The sequence below is a fragment of the Penicillium macrosclerotiorum genome (assembly GCF_028827735.1).
Source record: "Penicillium macrosclerotiorum strain IBT 26536 chromosome Unknown utg000003l_segment0_segment0, whole genome shotgun sequence".
Classification (NCBI taxonomy): Eukaryota; Fungi; Ascomycota; class Eurotiomycetes; order Eurotiales; family Aspergillaceae; genus Penicillium; species Penicillium macrosclerotiorum.
The window spans coordinates 3,445,504-3,465,068 of NW_026643083.1; the positions used below are offsets into that span (position 1 = coordinate 3,445,504).

Here is a 19,565-nt window from a genome sequence, read left to right on the forward strand (position 1 = left end):
ACCCAGCCTCTTGTCAGATCATTGCTGGATAGGTACACCTTCCCGCACAGGTGGGGGACTGACGCTAGGATCCTTGTCTTCATTCTGAGCTCCCTGGTTTGCCTGGTCAGCCTGCTCTGTGTCGGGGTCTGCGGAGCCTTCGCTGATGCTGGTCCCCCGGTGCAGGAAGCTCCCTTCCTTCACTGGGCTACGGCTCTGGAATCCAACCGACCCAGGATGGCCACTGATGCTGCCAGGAATCTGTTGGCCTTGGCTGTTGACGGGACCGCTGGTGCCAGTGGCCGTAGCAGGGTTGTTTGCGCCTGGTGAGGTCGCGGTCAGGTGGGGGATGTTCTCTGGCACAGGATGACGGGAGCCAATGCTCGTAACTCCGACGTCTGACGCTTTGCCAGCCTTGCTGAGGGCATAATCACCCGAGTCGAAGTACTTGCGTTCCTGTTGGTGAGGGGGAGAGCGGAAAGATACCGAACATGATTAGCCTGAGATTCCTGGTACCTGAACGGTGCAGGGGTAAGGTTGGGTAAGAATCAGGCCAAAGAGGTGGCCCGAAGGAGTCGCTTACTTTGAGCTTGTTCTGGAGTAAATCTTTCTTGTTGGGCATCTTGCCGTAGAGACGGACTAGACGCTGCTCGTCGGGGCTCAGAGCCTAAGGCTAGTAGTCAGTTTAAATTGTGTCTGACAGAGTTAGCGCCGGTGATAATGTTGGTCCACTCACGCTGACATCGACTTTGTTCTGCTGGTGGGGATTCATGGTGGTGGGAGTATGGTGGGTGTCTCGATCGGGTTTTGAGTGGTGACAAGGTGATGGAGATGGACGGGCGGGCGGGGAAAGCAGAGAGATGGGCAAGGTGGGCGGGGAGCGGGAATCAAGGACTAGTTCTCCAGGAGGGGAAAGGAGAGGATGAAAGAGAAGCACAAGCGAAGAATGAAAGAGACCAGAAGGCGAATCAGGGATCAAGAGACCGAAGGGAGGAGAGGGAGGAGGGGGAGAAGGTGCAGCTGGGAAGGAGTAGATGAGTGTTGTCGTAGTCTGTAGTTTGGAGGGATGGGGAGTGGTAGGTTGAAGGTCCAAGTCGAGGAAACGGTGGAACCGAACAATTGAGACCGCATTATCCGTTATCCGTTATCCGTTATCTCCCATCACCGTCTATTATCGGTTATCGATAATCGATAACTCCCTCCCCTCGCGGGGTCTTCTGTCTTTCCTCTTCTGGATCTTCTGCGTTTCGTCCTCACTCTCGGACAAACATTCTCGAGTGATGGATGGTGAAGAATGGATCTCAGGCATTATCAGAGCCATTCTGGATATTCTCGCTCCTTCGTGGTTCGCTTGCCCACGCCCGATCGGGGCAGCCAACCCCCTCGTACGTCATCCGGGAGGCAATAGTAATGACGAAGCAAGTTGATCACGAGCCTGACTGATGGGGAAGAATGTAAACGTCTCGTCTCCATCTCCCGAAAATAACTGGGGTCTCCATCCGTCCATCACCATTCAATGATCTTCCGAATCACCTGTCGATCATGGGGAGATCCCGTCGCCGCATCCGCACATTCCTGGGAGGTCGGGCGACCATGCAATTAGCTTTCGGCGGCACCAGAGATCAGGCCACAATGAGAGGTTGTAAAGAGCAATTGGATCCCGTAATCATAGAATCAGCGGAAAGTTAAAGTGGAAATCGGGGGATTCGCCGAAGCTGGAGAAGTTGGGGAATTCAAATCGATTCAATCGACCGTAGACATCAACGGACGTGTCAAGCGTCGCCCCAAACCACAGACTGCCCTGTCAAGCCGCAGCCAAAAACTTCTCCGCCCACCACCCGTCCAAACCTCCAACCTCCAATCTTCAATTTTCAATTTTCAGTCTTCAATCTCCAATTCTCCCAACCCCGGTTTGACAGGATCCACGGAGCAGTTGCAAACTCTACACTCTGTTCTTCTCCTCCCCCCACCATGAGCAGTGATCAGAAGACCCAGGAACCAGTGGCCTTCGTGGTCGAACACCTGGATCCCGAGCTGGGGCCATGGTCCGCGCTCGAATATGCCTGCATCGCGCGCGAATCGCATGCCCGCGGCGCCCGCTTCCTGCTCTCTTCTGTGCCTACTGAGCTGCAGATGCCCGCCGACTTAACCGCCACCGCTGGCTTTGAGGTTGAACATCGCAGCGTCGAGGAGATCTTTGCGGACCGCAAGGACAAGGTCTGTCTGCTCGATCCTGCCGCCACCACCGAATTGAACCCCCAAGATGGAGATCACTTTGAAGTCTTTCTGTTCGGTGGCATCCTCGGTATGAGACTCTCCTCCCCCTTTCCCCTCTATCTGATCAATTGCTTCGGGCTTTTCTTCGCGTTATTTTACTTTTTTTTTCTTCCCTCCTCCTATGCATCGGATATCCTGCCCCGCAATTGTTCAATCCTAATCCAAATCCCTCATATAAAATCCATGCTGTCCTCTTTTCGCCCAGACATTATCATAGCGGATCGCAAGAATTGAATAATTTGGACTAACGAGATGTGCATGGCTACTTGGAGACGACAGGCGACGACCCACCCAGAGGTATGTCTTCTCATCAACAATCAGACCGAAAAAGAAAACAAAAAAAAAACCAATCGTGCAGGATCATCATTAACTGACTTGCCTGTAGATCGCACTTCCGAATTACGGAAAAAGGGCTATGTCGGCCGACGGCTTGGTCCCAAGCAGATGACCACCGATACTGCCGTGCGAGTAACCCGCATGGTGGTGCATGAGCGCGGTAAGCATCCACCCAAAACCCATCCACGTATTTCCAAAAGAAACCCGGTCACTAACATGCCTCTTTCCTTCGGCCACTAGTGCCCCTCGAGCAAATATCCTACGTTGACTATCCGGAAATTTTGATCAACGAGCACGAGCGGACTGAAATGCCGTTTCGCTACGTGCAAGATGCTCAAGGCCAGCCTATCATGCCGGATGTAAGTTGATCTACTCCGTGGTCACCGCTCCACACAAAGAAACTGTCGACAATTCAGTTCAATCCGGCCCCGTTAACTTTTTCTTTTTTTCTTTCTTCAGGGGATGGTGGATCTGATCAAGAAGGACGCCGACAAGGGCGTCGGCGATCTTTTCTAAAGCAAGACTGGCCCGCCCGGGTCCACGCCTAAATCCAAAACCGAAACCCAGACTCCCATCGCGAATCCAATCCCAAGTTCCGACACGGGTCTGACGAGTTTCAAGAGGTCCTCTTGGATGGACTTTTTTTCTCGTGGTAGGACGGGATCGGGGGTTTCACCTTGTTACTTCCAGTTTCTTGGCCGACGAGCGAACAAGAGGAGAGAAAGGCGGGTTGAAAAAACTATAGATTGAATGAATTTTAAAAAAAGACAAAATGAAATGACACTAATGATTCTTATACTTGCCATCCTTAGTAACTTTCTCACACTCTCTCGACTCTAATGTCTCTCATTTCATGTTCGTAGCCCGTGGCGTTTCTATAGACCGACCAAACGGGTAATGGGCCAGCCCAGCTGCCGTCCGGTGTGGTACAGTAATTGTATTGTACAGTCATGTACCGAACCGTCCTGTAAACTTCATACGGCCGCATCAAGTCGGTTAGTCGTCATAAATACATGTCATACCAATACACGACATCCCGCAGTTCCGCCTCCAGGCCACGCAGCAGCTCGCCCGTTCCGTCATTCTCTTTTGACATCTATCCTCCCTTTCTTCTCCTTCTTGCTTGACGTGTGACTCGTGTATTCCGGCCTTTGGCACCCTTTTGATCCATTCTCGTGATATCGGCTGTCCAAACCTCGCGCAGTTCTCACGACCTGGGCTTTTTCCGTGATCTCTTTCGATTCCGATGATCGTTTAACGCCCGTCCTGCTCCGTCGCGGTCCTTCCTGACTCGCTTTTGGGTGTGGTCTTTACTGCCTCCCCGCAGATACTTATGAACCTATGATTCAGACGCCAGAGCCCTGCTGAAAACGTTCTCAATGCCCTCCTTCACATGCTCGAAGAAGGGCGCCCTGGCTATGCTGTCATGGTCGCTATTCCTGCTGCTTGGCCCAGCCCTGGCGGCAGCCAAGTCGGCAGCTGATTACTATGTGCACTCGCTGCCGGGTGCCCCGGATGGTCCCCTGCTGAAAATGCATGCTGGGTAAGTGGATGTCATTGCCCGGGAAAGGTTCATAACAGAGAAAAGGGGTGCCTTTGCTAATATGAACCTCCGTTTAGACACATCGAAGTCGACCCCGAAAGCAACGGTAATCTGTTCTTCTGGCACTTTCAGAACCGACACATCGCCAACCGACAACGTACCGTGATCTGGTTGAATGGCGGGCCAGGCTGTAGCTCCATGGATGGCGCACTGATGGAGGTTGGACCCTATCGACTCAAGGATGACCATACCTTGGAGTACAACAAGGGCTCGTGGGATGAGTTTGCGAACTTGCTCTTTGTTGATCAGCCCGTCGGTACGGGTTTCAGTTATGTGAACACAGACAGCTACCTCCATGAATTGGACGAGATGTCTGCCCACTTCATGATCTTCTTGGAGAAGTTCTTTGAGCTCTTCCCTGAGTACGAGAGAGACGATGTGCGTGCTATTTTCCCTCATTTGCTACTTGGAGCGATCTAAATAATTTTCTTTCATTGTGAACTGCTGTACTGACAGATTGCAGATCTACATTGCGGGTGAATCATATGCGGGCCAGCATATTCCTTATATTGCCAAGGCTATTAAAGAACGTAACAAGGTTGCTGAGCAAGATGGCAAATCCAAGTGGCCTCTTCGAGGCATCTTAATTGGTAATGGCTGGATCTCTCCAGCCGACCAGTACCCGTCCTACTTTGAGTTTGCTGGACGGGAGGGACTGATCAAGGAAGGAACTCAGACTTATCGCCAAGTTGAGGCCTTAAACTCGGTTTGTGTTTCCAAGTTGAACGCTCCTGGTGGCAAGGACTTGGTCAATAGCAACGAGTGTGAAGAAGTCCTGAAAGGTTTACTACAACTCACTGTCAAGGACAAGAAGTGTACCAACATGTACGACATTCGTTTGACGGACAGTTACCCGAGTTGTGGTATGAACTGGCCTCCGGATCTGGAGAACATGACGCCGTATCTCCGCCGCATGGATGTGATCCAAGCATTGAACATCAACCCGGCTAAAATGTCGGGCTGGACGGAGTGTAGCGGTGCCGTGAGCAGCGCTTTCATGGCCGCAAATTCTCGTCCCGCTATCAAGCTGCTTCCTGGCCTGCTTGAATCGGGTCTTAGTGTCCTCCTGTTCAGCGGCGACAAGGATTTGATCTGCAACCATATTGGTACAGAGACTTTGATTCATAACATGAAGTGGCTGGGCGGCACCGGCTTCGAAACGTCGCCTGGAGTCTGGGCTCCTCGTCACGATTGGACCTTTGAGGGCGAGCCTGCTGGTATCTACCAGCATGCTCGCAATCTGACGTATGTGCTATTCTATAATTCCAGCCACATGGTTCCCTTTGATCAGCCGCGCCAGACCCGCGACATGCTGGACCGCTTCATGAAGGTCGACATTGCCAGTATTGGTGGTCGGCCGGCAGATTCTCGTATTGACGGGGAGAAACTCCCCCAGACCTCCGTTGGGGGCCATCCCAACAGCACAGCCGCCGAGGAACAGGAGCAGAAGAAGATGAAGGAGGCCGAATTAAATGCCTACGCTAAGTCTGGCGAGGCAATCCTTGTTGTGGTTATCATCGGTGTTACAATCTGGGGCTTCTTTATCTGGCGCAGTCGCCGTGCTCACCGAGGCTACCACGGCGTCAAGAATAACGAGTCTATGCATAATCTCCGTAACTCTGTTCTAGACCGATTCCATCACAAGCGCTCCGCGGCTGACATTGAGGCTGGCGACTTTGACGAGGCTGAATTGGACAATCTCCATTCGCCTGGCCTTGAGCGGGAGCATTACACTGTGGGCGATGCGAGTGAAGACGAGGATGACGAGGCGCATTCCCCGCATGCTCGAGGCGCTTAAGCAGCTGGTGACTATCGTCACCCATCCTCGTCATGATTTCCAGACCAGCATAGTTCGGGGCGCGGTGTATCGGTTTCTTGGTGGTCTATTTCTGATTTCTGTCGGCTCTTGTCTATTTTCTTGCGTTTATCTGTACATCTGTACAAAGTTCGAGGCGTCTCCGTCGAAGTACTTTCATAGACTAAATATATCCATTTCATTGGCTTTCGGCGTGTACGATGTACCGTTCTTATATTTCCAGCCGGTGAAGTTCCTCGTCGTAAGTCGTTAGATGAAACTGTGGTTCTCATTCTTTGCCGCTCTATGTGATGCCGTTATACGTATGTATACTCTTTTCAAAGTTGTAGTCTTCCGGGTTGCCCACAAGTTGATATCCAGAGATCACCATCGTATGTACATATCGTGTACGTATCGTCCTCTCGTCTCACCGCTGCAGCGTCCATACTTTGACGCTGCCATCGTCAGCAGTGGTTACTAATACCTCTTCTTCACTCTCCGCTAGTCCACGGTCTGCCCGCTTGGCCCAGGCGGCATGGTTAATCTCGTAAATTCCGTGTGCACCGTCCATAATAGCGATGATGGCCCATTCTGTCTCCATTGAAGACTTTGTGGCAGGCTCAATTTCCATGGCATCGGAACCAGTCAAGGGCAACACGATTCGCTCCTCATAGATCACAATACGTCCATCAGCACCCGTCGAAGCAACAAGACCAGTTCGGTGACTCCATGCAAGACCGTAGATCGCCAGCTCATGTGCATGCGGCAATACCGCATCGGCCTCCCATGTCTCGTCCGTCCCCGTGGGCCGAATAATGCTAGGGATCCCCGTGTTCGCCGAAAAGTTCAGACCCTGTTCAACACGTTCCTTGGGCTGTCGGCGCCAGACACGCACTGTGCGGTCGTCAGAGCAAGAGATCAGTCGCGGTCCAGACAGCGCACGCTGCGCGCGCCACTGCTTCACCAGCTCTTCTTCCTCCAAACCAGCTCCGGTACGAGGAATGCTCTCTATGCCCTCCCATTCTAGGAACCATACTGTGCCCTCGTGGCCCTTGATGCACGCCACCTGACCCCAGTCGTCCAAATCCTCCCGCCACACTCGGATCGTGTCGTCGTACCCGCCGCTTGCCAGGCACTCCTCGCTTGGGTGCCATGCAACGCACTTCACGTCGCCTCCGTGCTCCTGCATCACCGCTACCGTCTCAAAATTGTTGTCCCCATCGTCCAGGTCCTCCCAGATCCAGATCGACTTGTCCCGTGCACACGTCGCCAGCAGCATTCCCGACGCTGACCACGACACCGACTTCACCTCACTGTCGTGCCCGTCCAGCAGCACCGCAAACCTCCACTCCTCTTCATCATCCGCGTTCGACTCTCGCTCATCCACCGCATCACCATTGAGCCCGCTCGAGTTCGTGCCGCCGCCCTCCGCCTGCCCGTAGCTGTCCCATCGCCGCCAGATCCCGACTGTCGCGTCGAAGCTGCCCGTCGCGAGCACACTTTCTCCTTGAACGTGGGGCTTCCAGGCACATGTGCGCACGCTACGCTTGTGGCCGCCAGTGATGGTGGAGAGGAGCTTGAAGTTGGTGAGTGAGTACACCCGCACGGTCTTGTCGGAGCTGCAGGTCGCGACGATGGGGAGTGTCGGGTGTGGCGCTGTGAGCCATGTCCGTTCGAGGGATGGAGGCGTGAGGTCTGAGAGGAAGGAGAGCTGTGAGGCCATGATTAAAAGAAGGAGAGGGGGTATTTGGAGGGACTGTTGAGTGGCGGAGGGGAAATTTTGGAGACTTCGGCGGAGGTGGGGGTTGGAAGGATCGATAAGATAACGGGACTTCGCGATTCTTGGGGGTTACTTAAAGATATGGTACATAGTTTGCATATCTATATAGCAGGCATAACCAAGACTACTTGGCATTAGAGAGTAAACTAGAAGCGTTAATAAAACGCACAGTAATACGATGGTGAATGATTCAATTGGATATTCCCAAGGAAACTCCTAAACAACATATTACAAATTCCTTATCCCTTCCCAGTCCTGCCAATCTGCCCAATTCACAGCCTCCCAAAACGCAAATGAAATCCAAAGAGACCCAAGCAAAGACCACATATTGAACAAGAACCAGCCAAAGAGACAAGATGAAAAAAAAACTCCCGTAACCCATGATGTAATGATATAATGATATGATTAAGAAAACCCATGAGAATCACCGTTCACTATGGGGAAATACCTTCGTCATAAAGACGCTCATAAACAGTGCTGTGGCATTGCCAGTCTACCTCTCGCACTTTCTCTAACTCATCAACCAGCTTGCCAACCTCACTGACAAACTCGGGCATACCGGCCCCGGCCAGGCTCTGGCTTGCGGTGGTAGTTGCCTTCACGCGGTCTGAGGCACTAGAGGCACTGAGTCGGGAGAGGATGTGACTCCGCAAACGCGAGAGAATCAGCTTAGCCACTGGATCCGAGAAACTAGATGCGGATGGCCCACTTCCAGAAGATGCAGTGCTTGAGTCTGTAGGAGCGGCCGATTGGTCCGAGGAATTGTCGGATTGAATTTGCACAAGAGCCTGCAGCTCGGCGGCAGTACTGGCTGTCGCAACAGGCGCAAGCACTCGTCTAATTGTGGCGGCAAGCTGGGCGCTGGCAGTAGGCGGCATAGGGTGAGTTGATTCAAGAATGGTATGCACCCTCTCTGCACTGATTTCGTTGAAATTCAAATTCAAAATCCGATCAGCCTCGGGCTTCCATTGAGAACGTGCATCGCGCTTCAGCAGATTCTTGGCTGTCAGGAGAATGGATGCTGTCGCAACAATCTGGAATACCTTTGCATGCAGACGCTCCAGTCGTTGCTGATCCAGTGCCAATGTCTCGGGGATCAGGTCCTCAGATACGGTAGCGTTGCTCAGCACCAGGTCTGCGAGACCATGAGCATATATTCGAGAGGCAGGAGGTTTTGGCTCCCCGTGAATATTCTCGGGGTCTCGCTTCTTCATTTCATCAACTATGACCTTTCTGTTGGTGCGCCAGAATCGTCTAGTCTTTCCCAGAGTGATTGAACCGTCGGCTAAACCCTTGTCAAATGTCCGCTGTTCGTACCCAGGCGCTTCCTGAATGAGTTGGGGGGCAGCAATTTGAATCATGAAATTAGTATGGTCCAACGAGAGCAAATCAATAATGCTCATCAGTCTTGCTAATCGATCAATAGCATCTCCTGATATATCCTCGGCGAACGCCTTGACGACAGGGTCACGATAAGGCGCACACAAACGAGGCAGGATGTTGTTCATAAAATCGAAGAAATTCTCATATGAAAAGGAGCCAGCTTTGCATTGACTCTCTACCAGCTTTGGGTCCAAAACTTCGCTAATCAGCACATAAAGAGAATTGCCAGGACGAAGCGAGCGTAGCAGACGATCCTGAATCACTGTAGCCATTGCCACGGTCCAGCTAGTCCCGTGTCCAGATGCAACGTCCTGTCTCATTTGCTCACACATATGCTGCATGATCTGCCGTCTAGGTTCTGTATATGATCCCTCCTCTATCTTGTATTCTTTGTTCAGAAGAAGCTCATGTACCAAGACCCGATTTTCAGGGAGAGCTGTGAGGATCTTAGTGAACCGCTCATGTGGAGAAGCTCGCTGTTTATCCAGCTCTTGAAGCACGGGTGCATCCAAATTGTTAAATGACTCGCTAATCGGGGATGTGACACTTTCAGTCATCCCTTCCGTCGATGAGGCGGCAACTTCAGCAGATCGGGGAATGGCCAGCTTGGAGGCACGTTTCTTCTCCCGTTTTGCTTTCTTGAGAGACTGTCGCACCATCTCCATGGCATTTTCAGAGCCTGCAAGTCGCTTAAGCCGAGCCAGAAGCAAAATCTGGTTCTGGCGAATGCCCTGTCGATAATCATCTGCAACACCGCCGGCTTGGTCATCTTTGACCGTTTGCCAGATTAATTCTAGTTCAATAAATTGCGCAAGCATAATCTCAATCAACACAGTCGAGTCATGAGACTTCCATGCATGGAAGGCCGAGAAAAATACATTATGCGACTCGCAGAGTATTTGAAGGTCGGCCGTAATCACGGTCGGCGAGCAACATCCAGACGAAAGCAGTGCAGTGACCTGGTCAAACGCCACTAGGAGCTCGCGTGCCTTTGAGATGAGATCCTGTTCCTGTTCGCCATCGCCGCTCAAGACCTCAGTGGGATGAGTGACGATTAAATAGCTGCTGAGGAACGTGCGCACTGCGCCTCGTTCACCCATCGCTCCGCCTTCCATATCCTGCAGCCCACAAAGCCGGAGCACTTTGTTCATGGTATCAAGAACGTTTCGGTTGGACAGGAGAGCCCCCACTTTCTCAAAGGACATTTCACGAACTTGCTCGACGGACAGATTCAGGTTCCGGAATTCCTGCATAAGCGTCTTCGCATGGTGCGTTCTCCAGACTCGTTGAATCTTTCGGGCCGCGGCATCCCGGGTAAGAGAATTGGTGATGGCTCTCGCCATTTTCTTTTCTTCAGTAGCGGGCAGACTGCTTGTGCGCTGTCGTCGATGGGTTTGCTGGTAGAGTGTGCGCCGCTTCTCTGCCTCGGCGAGTTTCTCTGTCATTTCAAGTCGAAGGCGTGCGTACTCTGCAGCCTGTTTCTCTCGTTGGTCTTCGGCTTTCTTTTTGGCCCGCTTGACCTGATCCTCACACTTGGCTGCAATATCAGCCAGAAGTCGCTCTCGGGCTTGATGGGCTGCCAAAGCTCGTTCTTCACTATGTAAATTCCTGGTCGCCGCTTTGGCAAGGGCTGCACGCAGCCTCACCTTCTCGGCATGCAGAGCGCGATCGGCTAGTCTGGCTTTGCGAGTTTCCAGAATGGAGGTCCGTCGGAGGTGCTGGGCAATATGATCTGTACTTTGAGAGCCATTGGAGGATGTGTTGGAGTGGTGTGAATGCAGTGACGATATCGAGCTTCGGCGGGACGAGGCAGCAGACGAACGCCGTACCCTGCTGTTTCGACGGTAGAAGCGCGCGGCGATGTGCGGAGGGAGAGTCAGCGGCGGTGCCGGCTCCTCCGATGTCATTTCCACGTCAGGCTCTGTCGCAGACTCCGGGGAAAGGGGGCAGGCCCCGCATCAGGAAGTTGGATCTCAATATCGGAGTTGCGGCGCATCGTCATCGGGGCGGGAATTGTGCGACAGGAGGGGGAGGCACTGGAGCCACAACACGGCGGGGCAGCACTAGAACTGATAAGAAGATTAGACGAGGCCGTGGACGGTAGGCACGATATATGAAAGTCCTTTCGGCTAACCTTGTCGCTCTTACTCCGTTAATCGGAGCCAGGCCTCGAATGAGGGGGTTGAGCAGTTTGGAAGCCTGATATTAAGCAGGGGGAGCATGCTCGTGCCGGGGCGGCCAGGGTTGCGGAAGGATCCGTGCTTCGTTTCAGAAAGAAGAAAGGGCTTAAAGGACTCGGCCCATTTTGAAAAAATGGAGGAAAGAAAAGGAGCGAAGATGAAAAGAAATACGGGGATTATACCGGCTCGAGATCCACGAAACCAGAAGACCAGCACCAGGACGATTGCTGATCAGATGGAATCCCATGGCCGCAAGCAGAAAGACGTCAATGTTGCTTAGGTAAGCGTTCGCGGAGTGGCGGGATTTGCCCTGGTTGGGCCATGCAACAATACCTTCTCGACCATTTATAATGCTGAGGCAGAGACAATAAAACAGATGAGGGTCATTTTCGGCGCCTTGTTTGTAGTCTATTAGCACATAAATTATGGGAGAACGATGGGTGGTAAGCATCTTTTTCATATCCGTATCATCTATCGGCTGTTGTGTAGATCACCAGATCTATAGCTATATATCATCACGCATGTATCATGACATGATGATCCACTCTTGTTTCTTCAACCCTAAATTATAATATCATGAACGGTTACAAGAATCAACGATAATGCACAGGAGACTCAGCTCATCAATAAACAAAATCTAAACTCGAAGGAATGGTGAAAGCTTCGACTCGAAGATCACTCACAACCCTAAGAACCCCCTTGTGCTGCAAAACCTGGCAAAACCGGCGTCCAGGGCCCCAAGCGAGCCACGCGTCTCTCCGGTGAAAACCCAGAATAGTACAGGGCGCCCCGTTATTACCATTCAACAAGCCCCACCGTGAACTATTGGTCGCGGTATATATATCTTGGGTATATGGTGTATTCATCTTGTTTGACTAGGTTGTTAGCTGGTAGAACACATGGCGGAGATATGGTCATCAGATGGCACGAAACTGAGAACAGTATCATTACAAACGGAGTTTAAGAACTCTATGTATCTACAAAACCCGTAACCCAACTCGCATCTGTCCTCTCCCACCACGATTCGCTCTAAGATAATAAGGAATAAAGTACAAATCCTTTGGAGCTGATTTGATGGCGTTTCTTGACGCCGTAACAATGCTTCCCTGCCAAGCCGACAAGTCGAGTTCTCCAACAGCCCCATTCTCGGCAATGATGGCAACATATGAATCAGGTTCAGACCGTGATTCTTCTCGCAAAGACGCACTTGGATTGAAAATAGTTCTCTGTTTTGACACTCTCAGCATGATTCTCCATGGAAAATAGGACTGGATTGTTAGCTCCTACCTTGAAATGATGCTGCTCTCCAGGGTGATCAACATCTTCTACGCAGTATACGATGGGGCCCCTCATGATATATGCCACGGATTGCATCGCGAGAGGATTCGGATAAGCCACGCGCGGGTTCATAGGACAGGAAAGTCGGAATCGCGAATGTTTGTGCACCCATTTCGAATCCAAGAAGAGGTACCCGTCTCGGACATCCATTTTGGCGGGTTGGGGGTTGATCTAGTTATTCTGATTAATTCCAAGAGTAGAATGACAGAAGGAACGGTATTACCTCCCATGTCTTGGCCCATCCAGGGATCCTTAGTCGTAGCTCGACATTTACCAGAGGACCTTCAACTTCGACCGCGAAATCCACATCACCAGCCCATGGCCAATTTGTTTTTTGCACAACCCTCACCGCCGATTCGGAGACTTTGATATCCAATGTAGCCGAGGTGTACAGGTGTACATTACAAACAACTGACTGACCTTGGATTGTATGATTCCACAGGTAGCCTCCCATAAATCCCAAAGTGCGGGTGACATTTGGTGGGCAACAGGCACATTCGAACCATTCATGTCTCTGTGAAAGATCTTCATCCGAGGACGCCAGTTGATTGACATAAGTGAATGCCTTCCCATCCAGGTTCATGCCGGTCAGAACCGCATTATAGATACAAAGCTCCATGATATCCGAATACTGGCTGTTGAGCTCAAACTGCAACTTTGTTAGCAGGCGCCATATCCCTACGATACAAGAGATGTTGGTAATTACCTGCAATAACCGCTCAGCGAGCATCATTACTCCTATTGCCGCACAAGTCTCTGAGTAGCAACCGCCCTCATCAGTGCCGTGCGGTAAGAAATAGTCAACCCCAAATCCCTCCCATTTCTTTATGGCACCAATACCCCCTGTGACGTACATCTTCTTTTCCACCATGTTGGACCAAAGAAGATGCAAGGCAGGTAAGAATTTAGCCCCCACCTCACTGTTAGGCCCGGAGATTTGCACTAGGTCCGCAACTGCTGTGAGCAAATACATGGCTCGAACTGAATGCCCTTCGATCGTATCTTGCTCAACGATCGGTACCTGCGCTTGCTGATACCTATACTTAACGGTTAACATAATATTTTTGAGGGTGGTTTGAGGATGCATATCACGCACCAGTAGCTTCTGGGGGCGGGGAAAGGCAAGGGCATCTCATGGTCTTTTTCACCTCTCGCTTCCGCTTCGACATCGTAATAATGGCGTTTTTCTTCGCCGCCATTCGGGTTTCCTCTCTCTTCAATGAAGAAGCGAGCCAATTGAAGATGTTCGGGGTTTGCAGTCACCTTGTACAGGCGCAAAAGAGCCAATTCGATCTCAGGATGTCCGGGGTAACCAGGGATCTGGCCTTTCCTGCCACCAAAAGTAGTCGCCAAGAGATCTACATATCTTAGAATTGGTGATAACATCTCGTCATTCTTGTAACAGAGATGATGGGCCAAAGCTCCCTCAATAAGATGCCCTGCATTGTATCTAGGTTTCACAGTCTGTCAGTCCCTTGCATCTATGGGGGCATTGCCAACCATCCAGGGATTACTATACAGTTCATGCATGTCTCGCAAATTAGTAAAACGTTTGCCTGGCTCAACCACTGAGTAATGAATATTAAGGTAGCCATCGGGGTGCTGGGCATCACGAATCATCTGGACTAATTCTTTCACGGCGACATCAATCTCCGGATCGAAGTGGTCCATCAACAGGTAACAAGCCCCCTCAATCCACTTCGCCACATCGGAATCCCAGAACTGATGATCGGGAACTGGCCAAACTGTGGGAGGCTTTGCATAGATTGGATGCCATTTCAGTTTGAACGCGTCGTAACGCCCTGTCTCTTTAAGCATGTGAAGCTGATGCCGTAGTGTTTGAATACGGACGACTTCTCGGCGACGCGCCCAGAAAGACCCTGGCGCGAATGTTGTCGAAACAAACCTTTCTTGCGGGTAATCCATGTTGAGAAACTCCTCAGATGCAATCTTTGTGACTTTGGGTTGCCGAGTGGGCGTAAGAATAGACGGACTGGATTTCCACTCCATTCTCGAGCAGCTCCTGAGCCCTTATACGCTGCTAAGGATTGGGGGAATGTCGGCATGGGTCTCGAGATCGGAGATTCAGAGGCTCCGGTCTCCATTCCCCGGGCAAGTCCTCTCTGCTCATGGCCTCGTGTGGTGCCTCCGAAGTGGGATGTCCGTAGGGTAAGTCTCCGGTGGAGTGGCTCCGGCGGGGGTTGAAAAGACTCAAATGACATGCCGATCCCGATCGGCCCGGGTAGATCTAAGCTCTTTGGAAAGCTTCTTCTGGGTTGACTATGAAGGGTCTTGGTTAGCCCCACAAGATAGATATGTTTGATGGCTCAAGTTCTCCGATCTTCACGATTCTAGGTCTAGACGTGGTCTGCTCTTGCTTGAGACTCATTTAAATCGCAGATATGCTATAAATTCTCGGAAATTTATCTTCGTCACAAACGAGGGCAGATAGAATGATCTTTGGATATGAAGGGGCTCGGAAAAAAGTGTGAATTTTTTTGACAATGGAGAATGAATTCTTGGCATCTCATATAGAAGATGCCTCCAAAGAGCATCGCTTGAGGCTTTGGTCTGACGTTTGATTAGACATTCTACACTGGGTGAAAGCATCTAGTCTAAAATAGGAGCATGAATTTTTGATCTGGTGACGGTTTTCATTTCGTCGTTATGTTAATGCATCTAAATATAAGATATGTAAGGGTCGTTCCGACCAAGACAGGAACCTAACGCCCTGCTATAAGCGCTTAGGGGATTGACGAGAAATCAGCTGTGATATCAAGTCGATTCTATACTTTCACGAGAATCTGATTGAAAGAAATCGATATTAGTTTGGCATTGAATTCGTGAGCGGTACGCCTGTCGTCTCTTGCATGTTCAGAGGATTGATGCATTTGGAGAGCTGTTTGCTGCCGGGGGCAAAAAAAGGCAAGCTCAAGTCCAAACGTTCGCGCTTCCGTCCAGAGAGTCCACACTGATGGACCAGAATGCTCGACCATACCTTGGCTTAGATTCGTTCCTTGCCTGAAGCGTGATGAACTCGTCCCAAACAAGCTAATGAGGAGGTAGAGAAAGAGCAACTCAAAAGCTGCGATGAGAAAGCCAGCTCAATAATTGAACAAGATATCAAAATGACCAAAAGGTTCCAATCAACTGTGCAAGTCCCTTTCGATTGCGTCGTTGGGTCGAACATGCTTGAAAGGATCCAAATCATCGATGACCAAAAATGTCGATATACTCAGCCCCATCATCTTCATCGTCCTCTTCATCCTTGTCCACATCTGTGTCAGAAGAGCTTGATGATTCCCTTTCATCATCATCATCTTCTTCTTCTTCTTCTTCTTCCTCCTCATCGGCTTCCGATGTTCCCTCCGCAATTTTCGCATCGCCGGCAAGAAATCCATATCGATCGCGAAGTTTTTTGCTCAGGAAATTTAACGCACCATAATCAGTATCGCCGTCTACCCGGGATGCACTACCAAAGAATGGCAAGGATGACGACTTCTCAGATTCACGTTCGGTGGGAAGACCAAAATAGTTACTCACGACAGGAGAAATAGCGCGGCCATGAGACATATTATAGGATACAGTCCGCCTGTCGGACTCGGCAGATGTTGGGACACTTAATCGAGGAGCTGGGTTTGGAGTGAGGTGAAGTGTAGCGAGAGAAGCCATGGATTCTTCGTTCACATTTAATGATGCAGATCGTGGTCGAGCTTGATTTTCATCGACGCCTTCTTCTTCGAGTATATCGGATACATCCCCTTGTAGAAGACGAAGCTGGGCGGTATTATAAGATTCGCATCTGGATCAATCAGCCGTGTATTTGGGAATCTTGAAAGTTGATGACTGCTCACAAATCACATTTCAGGCCTAACCAATGGTACTTCACAACTGATTTGGCACCACAGTCATTACAATATATTAGGCCCTTGGTGTCTTTGAACTCAACCGGCATAGGCTGGCTTTCAATAGTGCGATCGAGGTTCCTGAACGTCGACTCCATGTTTGTGATGGTTTTGCTGCAAATAGGGCAACGAAAAGAGGTCTTTGAATACTCCGAAAGGCATTTGTGGTGAATACTGTGGCCACATCGCATTACTACCACAGTTTCCGGAGAGGTGAACATGTAGTCACCACAAATGGGACAATCGCACTGGGTAGACCTTTCAATACACCGATGAGTGTCCTCAATAGATATAGGCAGACAAACACAGCATGTCTAGGCATTGTTAGGAGGATATAATCTAATAGAAAGAAGGATAATGAGATATGAGGCTAGTGGAAGTCACTTACCTTGCAATGAAAAAAATCTTTTCCAAGCCCTTGTCCAATTCGGCAAATTCCGCAGTCATGACAATGATATATGCTTTTCTTGCTATCATTATCCCAAAGCTTGCAAATATCGCAGTAGTACTGGGCTGTCTGAGTATCACACTGTCTGCAAAGTTGTGCTGCTGGCTGTGCATGTCCACAAAGCATACAAAGCATATTCTCCGTGTCTCGACGAATGAGATGATGATCCTCCGCTTTGTCATGACAGAACCGGCAGGTATACCATTTCTTGCACGTGAAACATTGAAGTTTGACATTTCTCTTGTAATGCGGACAGCCCAATAAGGCCTCTTCGCATTCCTCCGTGTCCGCATCCTCATCAACAGTCTCAATAACCGGTGATTCAGGCTCAGGTCTTGACGCATATGTGGGTTGTAAATCTTCCAAGGTAAGTGAAAATTGATCCTCGTGCTGGGGATTCAACGTTGTTAAGGTGGGGCTCGTCGGGCTTGAACCTGAAGACGGGCTTGTTTCCTGAGTGGCTGGGCTATTATTCGATTGGTTCAAAAATTGAGAGTTTGATATTGGAGACACCGGTAGAGGTGATTTGGAAGATAGGGCTCTTCGAGACGAGTTGTAGCTTTCTGTCATTAGATCATGGACCATGCGTGCCTTCTCATTGTTGTTGAGATCCAGGTTTCGTATGGCATGAATCTTCTTTCTCAGCCAGCCCATTCCGTCATCCTCCGGCAAGGATATTTGACCCAGCTCATCAACTACGGCAGGATTGCTTTGTGGTCCAGTCCCATTGTGATTCCAAGAGAGGAGGGCACCTGGTATCTCTTCCTGTCGTTGATTTGTCGTTGGGCTATCTTGAGACCGCAAAACCTCTGTATTCACCGGCAATGCGTTGACACTGGCAGTGGTATTGATGCCCACTGAATGATTTATGGCTATCGGGAAGGGTTGGTTTGGGAAATGTCCATTCTGGGGCGATGGACGAGCGCCCTCCAACTCCGGGTTTCGGCCATCCATCTCTTTTGTTAGGGTTGTATAGAAGTGAGGGCAATCCAAAGACCCTGCATTTCCGCCGGTTGAGTTGAATGCACCACAGTCTTCGCCAGTTTTGTTGGTCACGGACTCTTCGTCAATCGCCGGCGAGATTGTTTGTTCGCTTGGATGGGACTCCGCATGGCCCGAGGGTTGAGTGGAGCGGGGGAGGCGTGGACGAAAACCGAATTCTGTCAGAAGCGACGCAAGAAAGCTGCTCATGAAGGGCTGCAACGGATCACATCAGATGCAATCACAGCTCGCCTATTGCCAGTTGGCAAAACAGTTGGACGTGGTGTAGGTTGATGACATGTGACGTCGGGCTGCTGAATCATCATCACATGGTGACCCGCCCAACACGAGTCGGGAAGTACACAAGTGAAGGTACATCTAGAACTACTCAATTTATTGCCACGCAGTAGTACAGCTACGTCACGAAATTCCCGAAAATGTCAAGGAGGAGAAAATCATAGATCATATATGCTACACCTAATTAGATATCAGAGATTGAATATTCCTCTAGACAGCTGACCCCCGACCGGCCTGCCCCGTAAATCAGGCCTGCGGCATTCTGCCTCTCATCTGGTTACTCGTCTTGGCCCCTTGGATCCTGAGCTTCAAGAGGATGCTGAGACAAATAATAGAATAGAGCAAATTGTTGGTAGCGAATTGTTGGTTTTTAACGTGATTACCCTTTCTGTGCTCAACCCGGCGGAAGAGGATGGAGCACGACAATGGCGCTTCCGCATGGATCGTTGTTCTCGACATGAGTTCAGACGCGAGGGCAGAAAGCAGTCAAATTCTGGACCAGACGAGAGCCAGCTGCAAGATTCCTTTTCAGGAGAGCTGCCTCGTGGTCCCGTTATTGCTCTGAATGTATGCCCAAAGTGAAGTACGGGCGCCCAACTAGGGACGATGGTATGGCGAATCAGATGGCCATTCTGACCCAGTTCGACTCTCTATTTCACTTGAGACACGTCCCCAGACTCTCATTCAATCGTTCCAGGGTCAAATTTAAATGGTCGTATGCACTCTTGCGGAGCTGGTGGTCCGCGTTGAGAAGTCCTAGGCTCCGTAAACTAGACCCTGAGTCAGATATCTCCTCGATCTCAACATATAGTGGTAATTGGGGCCCCGAGGGGAGGTGGGGGGGGGGGGCGACTTACATGCGCGAGTCTTTGTCGACCAGTGCTCGTTCCCAGTATCGGGCCAGTAACAGGTTCTTGACAATCTTATGCTCAAATCCCGTAGTATTGGCAGCTCGTTCGAGGAATCTAAGTGTATTGGCAATCCTCGACGGGTCGAAGTCCTCGCGCGATGGGGACCGAAAGGCGCTCCGTAAGATCGTGCGGAGGACATGTCGGGCGGGGGTTGCGTGTCGGGTCACCTTGAGTCCCTGTTTGAAGAGATGGCGGTATGCGTGGACCACATATTGCTGGTTAACCAGCGGTCTGATCTGTGAGACGCTCATTTCTGAAGCGTTGCAGCTTGAGTAAGGTGCACTAGAGCACTGAAACACTTGGAAATGTGGAGAAATTATGGCCTCAGGCATAAGTAGCCTGATCGGGACAG

General features: G+C 50.6%; 8 protein-coding genes across 8 annotated transcripts; 2 read left to right on the top strand and 6 right to left on the bottom strand.

The window, feature by feature from the left end:
• Positions 1-18: 18 nt before the first annotated feature.
• On the bottom strand, positions 19-751 carry N7462_004143 (endosulfine family protein; the record flags this gene model as incomplete). The annotated part of the gene is made up of 3 exons (XM_057075869.1): positions 19-435; positions 563-646; positions 716-751. The coding sequence occupies 3 exons, from the start codon at positions 749-751 to the stop codon at positions 19-21; spliced, it is 537 nt and encodes a 178-aa protein (XP_056935374.1).
• A 1,199-nt stretch (positions 752-1,950) lies between these two features.
• N7462_004144 (SAM-dependent methyltransferase) lies at positions 1,951-3,108 on the top strand (the record flags this gene model as incomplete). The annotated part of the gene is made up of 5 exons (XM_057075870.1): positions 1,951-2,284; positions 2,536-2,553; positions 2,642-2,752; positions 2,833-2,951; positions 3,052-3,108. The coding sequence occupies 5 exons, from the start codon at positions 1,951-1,953 to the stop codon at positions 3,106-3,108; spliced, it is 639 nt and encodes a 212-aa protein (XP_056935375.1).
• An 863-nt stretch (positions 3,109-3,971) lies between these two features.
• On the top strand, positions 3,972-5,993 carry kexA (serine-type carboxypeptidase kexA; the record flags this gene model as incomplete). The annotated part of the gene is made up of 3 exons (XM_057075871.1): positions 3,972-4,135; positions 4,213-4,573; positions 4,659-5,993. The coding sequence occupies 3 exons, from the start codon at positions 3,972-3,974 to the stop codon at positions 5,991-5,993; spliced, it is 1,860 nt and encodes a 619-aa protein (XP_056935376.1).
• Positions 5,994-6,417: 424 nt separating this feature from the next.
• On the bottom strand, positions 6,418-7,713 carry cia1 (iron-sulfur cluster assembly protein CIA1; the record flags this gene model as incomplete). The annotated part of the gene is made up of 1 exon (XM_057075872.1): positions 6,418-7,713. One exon carries the CDS (start codon positions 7,711-7,713, stop codon positions 6,418-6,420), a length of 1,296 nt encoding a protein of 431 aa, XP_056935377.1.
• A 491-nt stretch (positions 7,714-8,204) lies between these two features.
• On the bottom strand, positions 8,205-11,060 carry N7462_004147 (IQ calmodulin-binding motif domain protein; the record flags this gene model as incomplete). Its single annotated transcript, XM_057075873.1, has 1 exon — positions 8,205-11,060. One exon carries the CDS (start codon positions 11,058-11,060, stop codon positions 8,205-8,207), a length of 2,856 nt encoding a protein of 951 aa, XP_056935378.1.
• Positions 11,061-12,509: 1,449 nt separating this feature from the next.
• On the bottom strand, positions 12,510-14,681 carry N7462_004148 (glycoside hydrolase family 127 protein; the record flags this gene model as incomplete). Its single annotated transcript, XM_057075874.1, has 5 exons — positions 12,510-12,842; positions 12,895-13,320; positions 13,378-13,708; positions 13,768-14,029; positions 14,186-14,681. 5 exons carry the CDS (start codon positions 14,679-14,681, stop codon positions 12,510-12,512), a joined length of 1,848 nt encoding a protein of 615 aa, XP_056935379.1.
• A 1,197-nt stretch (positions 14,682-15,878) lies between these two features.
• On the bottom strand, positions 15,879-18,215 carry N7462_004149 (RING finger and CHY zinc finger domain-containing protein; the record flags this gene model as incomplete). The annotated part of the gene is made up of 3 exons (XM_057075875.1): positions 15,879-16,473; positions 16,526-16,890; positions 16,965-18,215. The coding sequence occupies 3 exons, from the start codon at positions 18,213-18,215 to the stop codon at positions 15,879-15,881; spliced, it is 2,211 nt and encodes a 736-aa protein (XP_056935380.1).
• A 742-nt stretch (positions 18,216-18,957) lies between these two features.
• Positions 18,958-19,464, bottom strand: N7462_004150 (uncharacterized protein; the record flags this gene model as incomplete). Its single annotated transcript, XM_057075876.1, has 2 exons — positions 18,958-19,072; positions 19,160-19,464. The coding sequence occupies 2 exons, from the start codon at positions 19,462-19,464 to the stop codon at positions 18,958-18,960; spliced, it is 420 nt and encodes a 139-aa protein (XP_056935381.1).
• Between the last annotated feature and the right edge of the window lie 101 nt (positions 19,465-19,565).